This window comes from Amblyraja radiata, chromosome 10, assembly GCF_010909765.2.
Source record: "Amblyraja radiata isolate CabotCenter1 chromosome 10, sAmbRad1.1.pri, whole genome shotgun sequence".
In the NCBI taxonomy this organism is placed as follows: domain Eukaryota; kingdom Metazoa; phylum Chordata; class Chondrichthyes; order Rajiformes; family Rajidae; genus Amblyraja; species Amblyraja radiata.
The window spans coordinates 47,868,239-47,884,810 of NC_045965.1; the positions used below are offsets into that span (position 1 = coordinate 47,868,239).

General features: G+C 43.7%; 1 protein-coding gene across 4 annotated transcripts in view; it reads right to left on the bottom strand.

Moving 5' to 3' along the window:
- kif2c (kinesin family member 2C) overlaps positions 1-16,572 on the bottom strand; it is a 74,279-nt gene that overhangs the window by 34,446 nt on the left and 23,261 nt on the right. The window contains exons 5-10 of one of the 4 annotated variants that reach the window (XM_033028750.1): positions 16,019-16,042; positions 15,183-15,287; positions 7,899-8,011; positions 7,520-7,618; positions 6,928-6,982; positions 1,023-1,185 (exon numbers count right to left, since the gene is read on the bottom strand). In XM_033028750.1, the coding sequence (XP_032884641.1) occupies positions 1,023-1,185; positions 6,928-6,982; positions 7,520-7,618; positions 7,899-8,011; positions 15,183-15,287; positions 16,019-16,042 (559 nt within the window). The remainder of the gene's footprint in view (positions 1-1,022; positions 1,186-6,927; positions 6,983-7,519; positions 7,619-7,898; positions 8,012-15,182; positions 15,288-16,018; positions 16,043-16,572) is intronic. The other 3 variants (XM_033028751.1, XM_033028752.1, XM_033028753.1) reach the window with 3 other exon arrangements.

The following is a 16,572-nucleotide window of genomic DNA, read 5'->3' on the forward strand; positions in this document are numbered from 1 at the left end:
TGTACGTCCTATTTTGATTTGTCCTGCCAAGATGTAGCACCTCACACTTATCAGCATTAAACTCCATCTGCCATCTTTCAGCCCACTCTTCCAACTGGCATAAATCTCTCTGTAGACTTTGAAAATCTACTTCATTATCCACAACCCCACCTATCTTAGTATCATCTGCATACTTACTAATCCAATTTACCACACCATCATCCAGATCATTGATGTACATGACAAACAACAATGGACCCAACACAGATCCCTGTGGCACCCCACTAGTCACTGGCCTCCAACCTGACAAACAACCATCCACCATTACTCTTTGGCATCTCTCATTCAGCCACTGTTGAATCCATCTTGCTACTCCACCATTAATACCCAACAATTGAACCTTCTGTGAGGAATCTTGTCAAAGGCCTTACTGAAGTCCATATATACAACATCCACTGCTTTACCCTCATCAATTTCCCGAGTAACCTCTTCAAAAAATTCAAGAAGATTAGTCAAACATGACCTTCCAGGCGCAAATCCATGTTGACTGTTCCTAATCAGACCCTGTTTATCCAGATGCTTATATATATTATCTCTAAGTATCCTTTCCATTAATTTTCCCACCACTGACGTCAAACTAACAGGTCTATAATCGCTAGGTTTACTCTTAGACCCCTTTTTAAACAATGGAACAACATGCGCAGTACGCCAATCCTCAGGCACTATTTCCGTTTCTAATGACATTTGAAATATTTCTGTCATAGCCCCTGCTATTTCTACACTAACTTCCCTCAATGTCCTAGGGAATATCCTGTCCGCTATATTATATATGAATTGAGAATGACTCCAAATTTAAAGAAATAACAGTTGAGGAGACAGGTCATAAGATAAGAGACCTTCATGGTTAAAGTCTCACTATCGTGTATCCGTACCCTGCTCATTTCACACACCTCCATATCAGTGAAAATATAATTAATAATCACTAAAACCAGGAATATATTACTGCTGTTCAAACTGTCACTTTCAAACAAGATTTACAGTACCTATATACTTCTTCGTTGATAGCTGAATCATCAAAGACATAGTCAAATTTGAAAGGCTGGTTATCCAAGAACTTGGTGAGATCAACTTTCATCTTTGGCTCATGCACAAGGACAACATTTTTACTTGAAACGGTAATAACATCAATCTCTTTTTTCATTTTTTCTGTGAAGTAAAAAAAGATTAAACCCCAAACAGGTCATTTAAGAAATCATATCCACTGCCACACCTACTCTTACGTTAGCAAGACTACGTTATTCCCTTTTATTCAAATATTTGCAAACCTATGATTAACACATGCTATTAAGACATGTGGCTAACCTCTCTTTTCTCAACAATGCACAATATCTTTAATTATTATTATTTTTTTAAGTTATCCATTGAGTGCAACAGAAAGAAAAAATCTATTCAGTGGGAAAGAACCCTGAGGGTCTTGAGTTTTAAAATAGCACACCCAATAAATTGCTTATTTCCAAAAGCATGATAAGTGGACAATAATTCACATGCATTTGGCAATTGAAAAAAAAAGCTATTTTCATTTGTTTACTGGAGTTTAATAAATATAACTACACTGGCAACTTCAGATTTAAAGTAAAGGTCATAGTTCACAAAAAGGTAGGGAAGAGATGGAATAAAACAATATTTAAAATGGGTCCCGTCTTAGGATCCTGCACAGTAGTTTCATAATATGGAAGTTTTTGTATGTAGCCTTGATTCTAATACTGTTGAATAAAGAAGTTTCACCCAAATTCCTTCCTGGATTTCCTAATGATCATCTTAAATTTGTGATCCTTCATTAGGATACACAACAATTGGTAAATGGCTTTATGAAGCATAAGCTATCATGTATATACGATCCTCTTCGGATTGTTTACCTTGTCGTGGTGAAGAAGCTTGCTAGTCCCCATGATTCTGAGAGCGATGCCGACGGAGGCACCAGCTTCTGGTAGGGCCACCCATGGCGGAGTAAGGTCGAGGATGAGGGTCCAGACTAAGAACAATCCGATCCAACCTACAAGACCTCAACGGCGGACCAGGCGGACAATTATCTTGAACTCAATGGCTGTGAAGGCGAATGAAGGCTGCAACAGATCTATCAGCTCCAATTGTCTTGGTTCCCTTGCCATTGGAATAAGTTGATTGATTTGTGAAGGACCGTGTGCTTCTTGGAGTGCAACATCAAGTATACGTTTAACAAACAGGCATCTTCGTTCTGTGAACAGCACAAAACCTCCAAAGACTTTCGGCGATCGGGAAAGGGCAACGGGAGCAGGCCATGTGATGGCTGGAAGCTCCTAGTCAAGAACTGGCACGGAAGCGGCAAATACTTGATTCAATCGTTCAACTTTGGACAGAAGCAGGAAAGTTGTTCGGTAGCAGTATTCATGTCTGAGCAGCCCTATTTAGGATCCACTCTGCTCACCCCGAACTGGGAAGGGGCTAGAAAAGGTGCCCTAAAAATAGTCTGCTTCGTCTCGTCCTGTCTTGAAAGCCGCATCCATTATGCGGTCGAAAACCATCAAGAAACAAAATTATGAAACTCAGAACTTGGAATATACAAACTCTGATGGACAACTCAAACTCAGACCGACCAGAGGGAAGAACCGCCTTTATTGCTCGGGAACTCCGAAAATTCAGCTTTGACATCGTTACTCTGAGTGAGTCCCGCAGAGCTGGAGAAGGGAAACTAAAGGAAGAACAAGGTCAATACATCATTTTCTGGAAAGGTCTTGATCCTAAGCAACCGAGGATCCACGGAGTAGGTTTTGCCATCCGAAGCAGCCTACTTCAGAAGCTGACAGAACCACCACTGGGAATCAACGAACGTTTTATGACTCTACGAATCCAGCTCGTCAAGAACCAACACACCACCACCATCATCAGCGCCTATGTTCCAACTCGGGACACTGAAGATGAAGTAAAGGAGAACTTCTACGCCCAACTTGACCACGTCCTATCCTCTGTTTCCAACGACGACAAGATCATTCTCTTAGGAGACTTCAATGCCAGAGTCGGGACAGATCATAGGCTCTGGACTGGAACAATCAGCAAGGAAGGAGTTGGCAAGGTCAATGCCAATGGAGCACTCCTCCTCCCCAAATGTGGTGAACACAACCTGGTGAATACAAACACCTTATTTCACCAGAAAAACAGGCACAAAGTCTCCTGGCAGCATCCACGTTCCAAACACTGGAACCTCGATTACATCATCGTACGATCCGGTGACCAACAAGATGTACTGAAAACAAGAGCTGTTGCTGGTGCCGACGAGTGCTGGACAGACCATCGTCTCATCTGGTCCACCATGAGAATGAAGATTCTGCCCAAAAGGAAACATCAAAACCAGAACACCATCAACAAATTCAATGTTGACGTCCTTCAAGACATCAACCATGTCCAGAAGTTTCAACAAAAACTTCAAGAACAATTGACTCAACAAATCCCACCATCTGTCGAAGAACACTGGAATCGATTAAAGAACGCTATCATCGCCTCCTGCAAGGAAACAATTGGGTTCTGGTAAAAAAAACGATCAGGATTGGTTTGACAATAATGACAAACAACAACAACTCATCGATGAAAAGAGAAAAGCTTTCATCACATTGCAAAATGACCAACAGTCGGCTACCAAAAGGAAGTGCTATCAGAATGCAAGGCTGCAGTCCAGAAGAGCACCCGAAACCTGAAAAACCAATGGAGGAGGGAGTAAGCTCAGGGAATCCAACAACTAGCAGACGGCAACGACACTGGAGGCTTTTTCAACCCCATCAAAGCCATTTTTGGTCCATCCACTCACGGTCAAGCCCCTCTCAAAAGCAAAGATGGGTCAACCATTCTGAAGAGCAATGCTGACATCAATTCTAGATGGAGGGAACACCTTGAAGATCTAAATCAAATCACCTCATTTGACAGGAATGTGATCCCCAACATTCCAAAGCAGCCTGTTGCTGACTCCCTAAGCAGATTACCATCACTTGAAGTCAAAGAAGCCGTCAAAACCTTGAAAAACAACAAGGCAGCTGGACTCGATGGAACACCAATCGAGGTCTACAAAATTGGAGGTAACCTGCTCCATTACCATCTGCATCAACTTCTCATCAAGATCTGGATAAACAAAGACGTACCAAGAGATTTTAGAGACTCAGCAATCGTTGCCATCTACAAAAGGAAAGGCGATCGATCTGACTGCGAAAACTATTGTGGAATTTCCCTATTAGCAATAGCAGGCAAAGTCCTCCCCCACATCATGAACAACCGACTCAAACCTTTAGCCGAGAAGATCCTTCCAGAGACACAAGCCGGTTTTAGACCATCATGTGGAACAGCCAAATTGATCTTCACAATACATCAACTACAAGAAAAATGTTGTGAACAACTTCAACCTTTGTGCGTGCCATTCATCGACCTCACTAAGGCCTTCGACTCTGTATCAAAGGAACTCTTATGGGACATCCTATCCACCTTTGGATGTCCTGAAAAGTACATTCGAATCCTGAGACTCCTCCCCGATGACAGGCTTGCCACAGTCATGGCCAACAACAGCAACTGTGAGCCATTTCAAGTCAGATCAGGAGTGAAACAGGGATGCGTGATTGCCCCAACACTGTTCACCATCTTCAATTTGACAACCATCCACATCATCCAGGATGACCTACCACCAGGAATCGTCTACAGAACAGATGGCAGACTTTTCAATCTTGCCCGTCTCAAGCCCAAAACTAAGACATCTATGAGCTCCCTCATCGAGTTCCAATACGCAGACGACAACTGTGTTGCAGCTCTCTCAGAAAATCATCTGCAACAGATCCCGACTGCCTTCAACAGTGCCATACACAAAACTTGGACTTACCATCAACTCAGGTTATCTACCAATCGTCACCAACTGAGATAAATCGGAAAGAACCGTCAATTCAACTTGGTGAAACAACCCTGGAAAATGTGGATCACTTTCCGTACCTTGGAAGTCACCTCTCCTCCAATATCGATCTTGATGACAAGATCCAACAACGCCTTAAGTGTGCTGGAACAGCTTTTGGACGTCTTCGAACGAGTCTTTCAAAATTGTGACATCCGAACAGACACCAAAATGTTAGTGTACAAGGCAGTGGTGATTCCAACGCTCCTGTATGCATCAGAAACCTGGACACCATACCGACACCATCTGAAAACACTTGAAAAGTTCCATCAATGATGTCTTCGGAGCAGCTTAAATATCAGTTGGGAAGACAGAAGAACCAACGTCAGCGTGCTGAATGAAGCGAAAACATCTAGCATCCACGCCTTCGTCATCAAGAACCAACTAAGATGGGTAGGTCATGTTGTTCAGATGGAAGACAAGCGTCTACCAAATCAAACCTTCTACTCCCAGCTTAAAGAAGGCAAACGGAAAAGAGCCGGACAAAAGAAGAGATTTAAAGACGCCTTAAAGGCCAGCATGAAGAAATGTGCAATCGACATCGACAATTGGGAAACCAATGCCAAGGACAGGAAACTCTGGCGAACCTTCATCCAAGAAGGAACAGCGACCTTCGAAGCCAAGAGATGTGCAGAATTAGAAGAAAAGAGAAGAAAACAGAAAGAGAGGCAGCAACAACCAAAGCCCGATCTGCCATCTGGAATTACCTGTTCTGAATGTCGAAGAACTTTCAAAGCCAGGATTGGACTCATAAGCCACCTTAGAGTCCATAAAAACAACAGAACGTAAAAACAACAGAACGTAGACCATCATTCTCGACCTCGAGGGATAGCCACGACAATCATGTGTTTAAAAAGGAATCTAGTGAAACACAGATGCAGGGCTCGAAACTAACGGTTGCCCGGGTGCCAATGGCGACCTAAAGTCCTGCCGGGGAACCTAAAAGCTGTGCCATTTTGCCCGGCTCGGCAAGCACCTACCGTTCAACTCTGAGCGGGCCCCCCTCTCTATCTCTCTCTGTCACTCTCCGTCTCCGCCCGCCATCCGTTTACCATTGTGAAAGCAGATCTGACTTCTGGCACATGATGTACAGAACAGAGCTAGCGAGGGCATGAGCGAGAAAATGTGCAAAGGTGAAACTTTGTTTGCCTATTCAAAACAGGCATAAAAGGCATTTGGCTTATCCAGTAGAGTTGCGTCATAGGTAGAGATCACCCCCAACGTCAGCTTGTAAGGGTATTTAAGCTCTGCCACAGTCACCTTGCATAGACTTAATTGAATTGAGCCTCTAGCTAGTTTTTGAAATGGCTCTTGGAAATCCTCTTGGCATTTGGAGATTCTTCTTGAAAGGGATTATTCTTCCTGAAAGTCTTGGATCTTGACTTTAACAGAGAGTGAATACCACTGTTCATCCAAAGTTTCTCATAAGGGTAGGCCTGTCTTTGATAGCAATTGAGAACGCATTTCTTAATGAAACTGTTGATGTTGGAGATAATACTCATTCAGGCTAGATGAAGTGGTCTTGAACATGTTCCAGTCTACCAGGCAGTCTCGATATAGATCCTTGGCCTCGTCAGACAGCTACGGTATTCCTGCCTCGCGATTCAGTCTCTACACACCTACAGGAGCAGCACTGACAGAGGATTGAGACATGGGTAGGGGTAGTTATAAATGCAACTGATGGTGGTATAGCAGTGGTTAAGCGTGTTAACAATGCATATGGTAGGAGACATGATGATTATAACTGAGGAGTACATTAGCACGAGATTGGCACTGCACAATTTAAGTACAAGGCAATGCAACATATTGAATGGTAAATTTGATTTTAGAATTTATCAGACCCATAAAAGGTGGATACCCTTCCTCACTCCAAGGCAAGACAAAGCCAAGCATTGACGATAAATTCCAAGCACTTTTAAGCCTACGGGGCAGCACAGCCTCAAAAATGTGCAATATTTTCTTATCTACAATTATAATATAATTGAACAAACCTTTTCTGCTGAGTGGCCGTTTCCGGACACAGACGCATATTTTGTGCAACTCAACCTGAAAGAATTTAAAAGGCAACATAATGAAAAGAGCACTCAATGTAAGATTACACCCAAAATCTTCAATTTCTGCAATGAGACAAATCACAAATCCCAAGGGTGCAATTGTCTGGACTAAGCTATGGTCACTATATTGTAAATATTTAAGATAACCAGCACAAAACCATAATATCGGGAGAAAGCAGGAACAGGGTACTGATTCTCGATTATCAGCCATGATCATATTGAATGGCGGTGCTGACTTGAAGGGCCGAACGGCCTACTCCTGCACCTATTTTCTATGTTTCTATGACTGTGCTTTTGTAAACAAGTTTTTTAGCAGTCAGTTCAAAAGTATTACTATGGTATCTTTATCTTGCGCCACTGTTCAAGGTAGACTTCAGTTTCATGCTACAATTTGCTAGAACAGGGCAAGTGTACTCTTCAGATGCCAAACCTTGAGGCCAGTTCTCTTTGAGGATCAAGGCAAAGAGTACGGCATCACTGATAGCCATTACATCCAAATCATTAAGCATGATACAAGATTATTACTCACAGGATCGGAAGTAGACTGAGGATGATAATAATCTAGAGATGCTCTAAATTCTGTAATCATTTTCATGAATTCCCAGTTTGGATTGCTGGTGTCATATTCCTGTAACAATTAAAAAAATGAAAAATATTTAGCTGCAGAGAGCTTTTAAACAATAAATTAAAAATAGATTTGCATTTTATACGAAGTATAAATTACACACGGTAAAGTGAAATTGCAGGGAAATATCATCTTTTAAGATATAGGGAAAACTGAATCAAGACAGTCCAAAAAAAAAGTGTTTTTTTGGAGAAGGTATCAAACTTCAAAGTTACATTTTATATTCCAACAAAGATGCTATTTATTCAACTTGCTCCATGTCTGGATGTGCACAAGTTCCTACCTGAGTACGTTTCCCCCTTATTTCGTGAAGCTGCGTTCGCCTATCATCCCGCTGTTTCTTCATTCTTTCAGTTTCTCTTACACAAGTGGATTTTCTTCCTGCAAAACATTTCACTACTAAATTCACTACTAGGATTTTAATTTTACCAGAAACATGAACCAGCAGGGAAAAAACGAACATATGCAGCAAATTCTTTCATCAATTTCTCATGAATTACTTAAAGAAGCAATGTATTTATGGACCCACAGAATATTTAAACCTACCACATCATTCAATTTACAAGGGTACGCAAGTAGTCTACAATTTGAGAGGGAGATGGGTAAATCGGAGGTGTCGGTATTACAGTCGAGCAAAGGGGACTATGGAGCCATGAGGGAGGAGCTGGCCAATGTTGACTGGAAAGATACCCTAGCGGGGATGACAGTGGAACAACAATGGCAGGTATTTCTGGGAATAATACAGAAGGTGCAGGATCGGTTCATTCCAAAGAGGAAGAAAGATTACAAGGGGATTAATTGAATACCTTTATTGTCATTCAGACCTTATGGTCTGAACGAAATTTCGTGCCTGCAGTCATACATACAATCATACAATAATAAACAACAATAAACACAAATTAACATCCACCACAGTGTATCCTCCAAGCACCTCCTCACTGTGGTGGAGGCAAAAATCTTAGGGTTACTGTCTCTTCTCTCCTCTTCTCCCTCTGCGCTGAGGCGATTCCCCACCAGGCGATGGTACAAACAGTCCCGCAGCTCACCGAACCCCGCAAACGGGCCGGTTCAAACACTGCGGCCCGGGGGTGGTCGAAGCTACCGCCCTCCAGTCCAGCGTACGCAGCCGCTGGCCCGCGGCTGAACCCCAGACTCAGGTCACCGCCGCCAGAACGCCGTCCCAGCCACCGGAGCACCGTTCCAGTCCCGAGCCGGATCGCCCTCATGTGAGTACCGTTCTCCCTTGGGCTGGGCCACTCCGACAGGAGCACCATTCTCCCTCGGGCTGGGCCACTCCGACGGGAGCGCCATTCTCCTTTGGGCTGGGCCACAGCCCCTCACGGGAGAGTCTCTCAGCCCCTCGCCAGGCCGCTCTCACGAGAGCGCAGTTCCAGCCCCGGGCTGGGCCACCCTCACGGGAGCGAGCCCAGGGCGAGTCCTGTCAGCTGCCTTCAAAGTCCCGAGGTCGCCGGCTCCGCCATTAGGCTTCAGCATAGACGGAGGCAGAGAAGGGGGATACGACAAAAAGGTCGTAAGGGGAGACCGTTACTGACACGGGAAGTCAGGGAGAGTAAAAAAATAAAATAAAGAAATATAACATAGCAAAGATGAGCGGGAAGCCAGAGGATTGGGTAACTTTTAAAGACCAACAGAAGATAACTAAAAAGGCAATACGGGGAGAAAAGATGAGGTATGAAGGTAAGCTAGCCAAGAATATAAAGGAGTAAAAGCTTTGTTAGGTACAGTGGCTTGCAAAAGTATTCATACCCCTTGAACTTTTACACATTTTGTCACGTTACAACCACAAACGTAAATGAATTTTATTGGGATTTTATGTGATAGACCAACACAAAGTGGCGCATAATTGTGAAGTGGAAGGAAAATGATACATGGTTTTCAAATTTTTTTACAAATAAAAAAACGGAAAAGTGTGGCGTGCAAATGTATTCAGCCCCCTTTACTCTGATACCCCTAAATAAAATCCAGTGCAACAATTGCCTTCAGAAGTCACCTAATTAGTAAATAGAGTCCACTTGTGTGTAATCTAATCTCAGTATAAATACAGCTGTTCTGTGAAGGCCTCAGAGGTTTGTTCGAGAACATTAGTGAACAAACAGCATCATGAAGCCCAAGGAACACATCAGACAGGTCAGGGATAACGTTGTGGAGAAGTTTAAAGCAGGGTTAGGTTATAAAAAAATATCCCAAGCTTTGAACATCTCACGGAGCACTGTTCAATCCAGCATCCGAAAATGGAAAGAGTATGGCACAACTGCAAACCTACCAAGACATGGCCGTCCACCTAAACTGACAGGCCGGGCAAGGAGAGCATTGATCAGAGAAGCAGCCAAGAGGCCCATGGTAACTCTGGAGGAGCTGCAGAGATCCACAGCTCAGGTGGGAGAATCTGTCCACAGGACAACTATTAGTCGTGCACTCCACAAATCGGGCCTTTATGGAAGAGTGGCAAGAAGAAAGCCATTGTTGAAAAAAAGCCATAAGAATTCCCGTTTGCAGTTTGCCACAAGCCATGTGGGGGACACAGCAAACATGTGGAGGAAGGTGCTCTGGTCAGATGAGACCAAAATTGAAGTTTTTGGCCCAAATGCAAAACGCTATGTGTGGCGGAAAACTAACACTGCACATCACCCTGAACACACCATCCCCACTGTGAAACATGGTGGTGGCAGCATCATGCTGTGGGGATGCTTTTCTTCAGCAGGGACAGGGAAGCTGGTCAGAGTTGATGGGAAGATGGATGGAGCCAAATACAGGGCATTCTTGGAAGAAAACCTGTTAGAGTCTGCAAAAGACTTGAGACTGGGGCGGAGGTTCACCTTCCAGCAGGACAACGACCCTAAACATACAGCCAGAGCTACAATGGAATGGTTTAGATCAAAGCATATTCATGTGTTAGAATGGCCCAGTCAAAGTCCAGACCTAAATCCAATTGAGAATCTCTGGCAAGACTTGAAAATTGCTGTTCACAGACGCTCTCCATCCAATCTGACTGAGCTTGAGCTATTTTGCAAAGAAGAATGGGCAAAAATTTCAGTCTCTAGATGTGCAAAGCTGGTAGAGACATACCCCAAAAGACTTGCAGCTGTAATTGCAGCAAAAGGTGGTTCTACAAAGTATTGACTCAGGGGGGCTGAATACATTTGCACTCCACACTTTTCAGTTTTTTATTTGTAAAAAAATTTGAAAACCATGTATCATTTTCCTTCCACTTCACAATTATGCACCACTTTGTGTTGGTCTATCACATAAAATCCCAATAAAATACATTTACGTTTGTGGTTGTAACGTGACAAAATGTGGAAAAGTTCAAGGGGTATGAAAACTTTTGCAAGCCACTGTATATGAAGAAGAAAAAAACTAGTTAAGGTCAAAGTTGGACCCTTGAAGAATGAAATGGGTGAATTTATTATGGGGAACAAGGAAATGGCAGATGAGTTGAACAGGTACTTTGGATCCGTCTTCACTAAGGAGGACACAAACAATATTCCTGATGTAGAGACCAGAGGATCTGGGGTGGCGGTGGAACTGAATGAGATTCACATTAGGCAGGAAATGGTGTTGGGTAGACTGATGGGACTGAAGGCTGATAAATCCCCAGGGCCTGATGGTCTGCATCCCAGGGTACACTTAAGGAAGTGGCTCTATAAATCGTGGATGCATTGGTGATCATTTTCCAATGTTCTATAGATTCAGGATCAGTTCCTGTGGATTGGAGGGTAGCTAATGTTATCACACTTTTTAAGAAAAGTGGGAGAGAGAAAACAAGGAATTATAGACCAGTTAGCCTGACATCGGTGGTGGGGAAGATGTCGGAGTCAATTATAAAATATAAAATGGCGGCACATTTGGATAGCAGTAACAGGATTCGCAGGATCCGAGTCAGCATGGACTTACGATGGCGAAATCATGCTTGACTAATCCTCTGGAATTTTTTGAGGATGTAAGTGGGAAAATGGACAAGGGAGAGCCAGTGCATGTAGGTTACCTGGACTTTCAGAAAGTATTTGATAAGGTTCCACATAGGAGATTAGTGGGCAAAATTAGAGCACATGATATTAGGGGTAGGGTGCTGACATGGATAGAAAATTGGTTGGCAGACAGGAAACAAAGGGTAAGAATTAATGGGACCCTTTCAGAATGGCAGGCAATGACTAGTGGGTACCGCAAGGCTCGGTGCTGGGACCGCAGCTATTTACAATATACATTGATGATTTGGACGAAGGCATTAAAAGTAACATTAGCAAATTTGCAGATGACACAAAGCTGGATGGCAGTGTGAACTGTGAGGAGGATTCTATGAGAATGCAGGCTGACTTGAACAGGTTGGGTGAGTGGGCACGTGCATGGCAGGTGCAGTTTAATGTGGATAAATGTGAGGTTTTCCACAGGTGGCAAAAACAGGAAGGCAGATTATTATCTAAATGGTGTCAAAATGGGAAAAGGGGCAGTACAACAGGATCTGGGGGTCCTTGTTCATCAGTCACTGAAAGTAAGCACTCAGGTACAGCAGGCAGTGAAGAAAGCAAATGGCATGCTGGCCTACATAACAAGAGGAGTTTAGTATAGTGGGTATTGTGTGCAATTTTGGTCTCCAAACATGAGGAAGGATATTCTTGCTATTGAGGGAGTGCAGTGTAGGTTCACGAGGTTAATTCCCGGGATGACGGGACTGTCATATGTTGATAGATTAGAACGGCTGGGCTTGTATACTCTGGAATTTAGAAGAATGAGAGGGGATCTTATGGAACCATATAAGATTATTAAGGGTTTGGATAAGCTAGAGGCATGTTCCCAATGTTGGGGGAGTCCAGAACCAGGGGCCATAATTATGGCTCGTACCAAGTCATCCAACGCCTACCCTAAAGTTTTGTGATCAATCAGAATGGAAAAACTGACACCATATCCGTCGACTGATTAAAGCCAGCATACGTCGAGAATCAACCGACTACCTCACCCACAGAACCAGCAAAGTCACAAGACCCCAACACTTCCTGTCAAAGAGCTCCCACACTGCAGTACCAAACAAGATCAGGCTGTAAAATCAATCCGCCACACTGGTACGGGGCAGGACAAAGCCAGGCGGTCGCCACCTTGTATGACTCGTTGCCTGAGGGGGGAACTGTGGCGCCAGCTACAAGAGCCCAATATCAACTCCCATGCTCAGACGCACTAATTGGTCTTATCTGCACACGGGTTATGATTAGTGAGAATTAAGGTAAGAGGCTTCTGAAATAAACGTGACTCAAGATGTCTGGCTCAGCTAAGTGTCGCTTGTTCTCTACTTCCTGTCGTGAGATTTTGTAGATTATACAATACCACCTCATCTGTGAAACACGGTGGTGGGGGGTGTTATGGCCTGGGTATGTATGGCTGCTGAAGGTACTGGCTCACATCTTTATTGATGATACAACTGCTGATGGTAGTAACATAATGAATTCTAATGTGTATAGACACATCCCATCTGCTCAAGTTCAAACAAATGCCTCAAAACTCATTGGCCAGCGATTTATTCTACAGCAAGGCAATGATCGCAAACATACTGCTAAAGCAACAAAGGAGTTTTTCAAAGCTAACAAATGGTCAATTCTTGAGTGGCCATCATCTGATCTGAACCCAATTGAGCATGCCTTTTATATGCTGAAGAGAAAACGGAAGGGGACTAACCCCCAAAACAAGCATAAGCTAAAGATGGCTGCAATACAGGCCTGGCAGAGCATCACCAGAGAAGACACCCAGCAACTGGTGTTATCCATGAATTGCAGACTTCAAGCAGTCATTGCATGCAAAGGATATGCAACAAAATACTAAACATGACTACAGGTGCACAACCTTTTATCTGAAAGCCTTGGGACCAGACACTTGTCGGATTTCGGAATTTTTCGGATTTCCGAATGGAAGATTTTTAGCGTAGATTAGGTAGGTAGCGCGGGCGGTTTGAAAAGTCTGGAGCGGCTGCCTCCTCCCCGGAGACCAGGGAATCATAGTAAATCATTGCTTAAATGTTAGTCAGTTAGTTTGGAGGGATTTTATGTGGTGGGGGTAGAGGTGAAGGGGGAAACTTTAATTGTTAGTCCCCTACCTGGTCGGAGAGGCGGGGAGCGGGCAATGCCTTACCAGGTCACCGTGCAGTAAGTTCCGGAGCGCTGTGGCCGCCGACTCCCAACATCGCGGAGCTGGGGGCTGGGGGCGTCCGGCCGCGGGCGGCGCCGGTTGGAGCTCCAACCCCGGCAACTCTACCCCTGGCTGCGCGGCGCTCCAAATCCAGCGCGGCCCGCGGCCGGACGCCCGCAGCCCCAGCTCCGCGAATGTTGGGAGTCGGCGGCGTCGCAGCGCTGGGATACCAGCAGGGAGCGGGCAATGCCTTACCGGGTCGCTGTGCGGTAAGCTCCGGAGCGCTGTGGCCGCCGACACACAACATCGCGGAGCTGGGGCTGCGGGCATCCGGCCGCGGGCCGCGCCGGATTTGGAGCGCCGCGCAGCCAGGGGTAGAGTTGCCGGGGTCGAAGCTACAACCGGCGCCGCCCGCGGCCGGACGCCCGCAGCCCCAGCTGGGAGTTGGCGGCCACAGCGCTCCGGAGCTTACTGCACGGCGACCAGGTAAGGCATTGACCGCTCCCCGCCTCTCCGACCAGGTAGGGGACTAAGAATTAAAGTTTCCCCCTTCACATAAAAGCCCTCCAAACTAACTGACTAACATTTAAGCAATGATTTACAGATGTTTAAGTGTCTCCCCGGTCTCCGGGGAGGAGGCAGCCGCTACAGTAGTACAGACCTGGGCTGACCGTGGGTCGTTTCGGGTCAAGTTTGGCGCCAAACGCGAGCTTTGGTGTGCAGACGACATCCTGGAAAAAATGGCCGGTTTTCTGAGTTTTTGGGTTTCCGGAACTCCGGATAAAAGGTTGTGCACCTGTACTTTCATTTACATGACATTGCTGTGTCCCAAACATTATGGTGCCCTGAAATGTGGGGGGAGGGGGGAGGAAACTATGTATAAACACTACTGTAATTTCTACATGGTGAAACCAGAATGCGTAAAAATGGCCTTTATTAAAATCTGACAATGTGCACTTTAACCACATGATTTTTTCTATTACAAATCTCAAATTATGCAGTAGAGGTAAATAAATAAATGATGGGTCTTTGTCCCACGCATTATGGAGAGGACTGTACATAGTGCTTCCCCACCCCCCATGGAGATATTGCTGACAGTTACATGGGACTATATTGGCAAATCCTGACAAACTTTGGACAAAACTATAAACTAAATTGCTTTACCAAGGAAACCTCCTCTAAAGCCATCTTTGTGGCGAAGTGACGTGATGAAGCCATGCTTCATGATTGTAAATAAAGTTTTGATCAAAGCCTATCCATTACATGTACCATAGCACGAGGAATATTCCTGAATCTCATCACAAGGTGATGATGAATGACATGTTTATATCCGATCAGATGGAGAACAAAAATATCAATATAATAAACATTAAAAGAGAGCTTCAGTGAGAGTGTGCATTTAATATCAAAACAGGCCGTGTGACAAGCCTTTTACCTGCAGAGACGTTCTTGTAGTTTACAGGTTCTACTTCAGCCATTCTCAAATTGGGCGCAATTTGTACTTCCAATGCAGCTTGTGCTCTTGAACGAGTGGACCGTACTTGGAAAACAGATTAGAAAAAGACCATATTTTAACATCTCAAAGCCTAATTCAGTGACTACTCATTTATCCCCAAATCTATTTTGTATTAAGGACCCAGATTCCATTTTACACCCAATACAACACCAGAACCCCTGTAGAGCAAACCATCCAGCAAATCCATTTTGACCTGGCCACCATCTTATGCAACTCCCATTAATGCGCGTATAGCACAAAGTAACAGTCCCACCTACATTATGGAGTGTTTGCTATTCATACCATCTGATCGCCACTTCATCAGCAGAAATTCAACAAATGTCCCAAAATGTGTAATAAAATGGAATATCAAAAACACTGAATTATTAAATAGACTTGGCAATACCAATTTTGTTTTTTTAATGGATAGAGCGCACTCTGCACTGGTCAAGGAACAAGGCATATCCTAGAAATAGAAGCTGGCAAATAAGGCAGAAAATAAAATACAGCTAGGTTCTCTGGATGGTGTTCTACATTTACACTGATTATACATGCTGTCAATCAGAAGTGAAATGGTCAAGCATTCATACCAGTGAAAGTTTGTAATTATTTAGATAAAACTATAAGCGTTGCACTCAGGAAACACTTTTAATATCACCTCAACATAGTTCAAAGTGTTAAAAAGAACCAGTGCTGCAAAAACTAGACTGTACTTCATTAAAGTGATTGAAAGATATGATACAGTGCAACTTGGTGAATAGCATCAGTAAAGTTACCTTCATGATCATCAGAGAGAGGGTCTAGAATATTCATCACATGAAAAGATAAAAACTCCATTAGATTCTGCAAAACCTTTTCCTCTCTTCTACCAACCCAAATGGTTGCAGACAAACAAATCAGTTTGATATTAATTTGTATTTAGATGCAAGATCTTATTTAATTATGAAGTTTCAAACATTTAACATTGCTTCCCATATAGTAATTAAATCAACCAGCATGCTGTAACAATACAATAGACTTTCAGGTCAAACTTAGAATACAGATATATTTTTTTTAATTACAACATTCCAATTTGACATCTTCATCCACCAATGGCAGAAATTAAAGCTCTCAATTGCAACGAGAACCAAGCAAATGAAGTGATATTTTAATGACACTAATTCTGCATTTGATACAGTCTGGTTGTTTATGATTTATTGGAAGAATTTATTCTCTCAGTATTTTCTCCCACACCTTTTCCTTCCTGTAATTATCACCTGCTGACAAACGTATAATTTCACATCTACCAAGGTCAAGAGCCAAGTGGAATTTGCTTCCAGACCTTAAATAT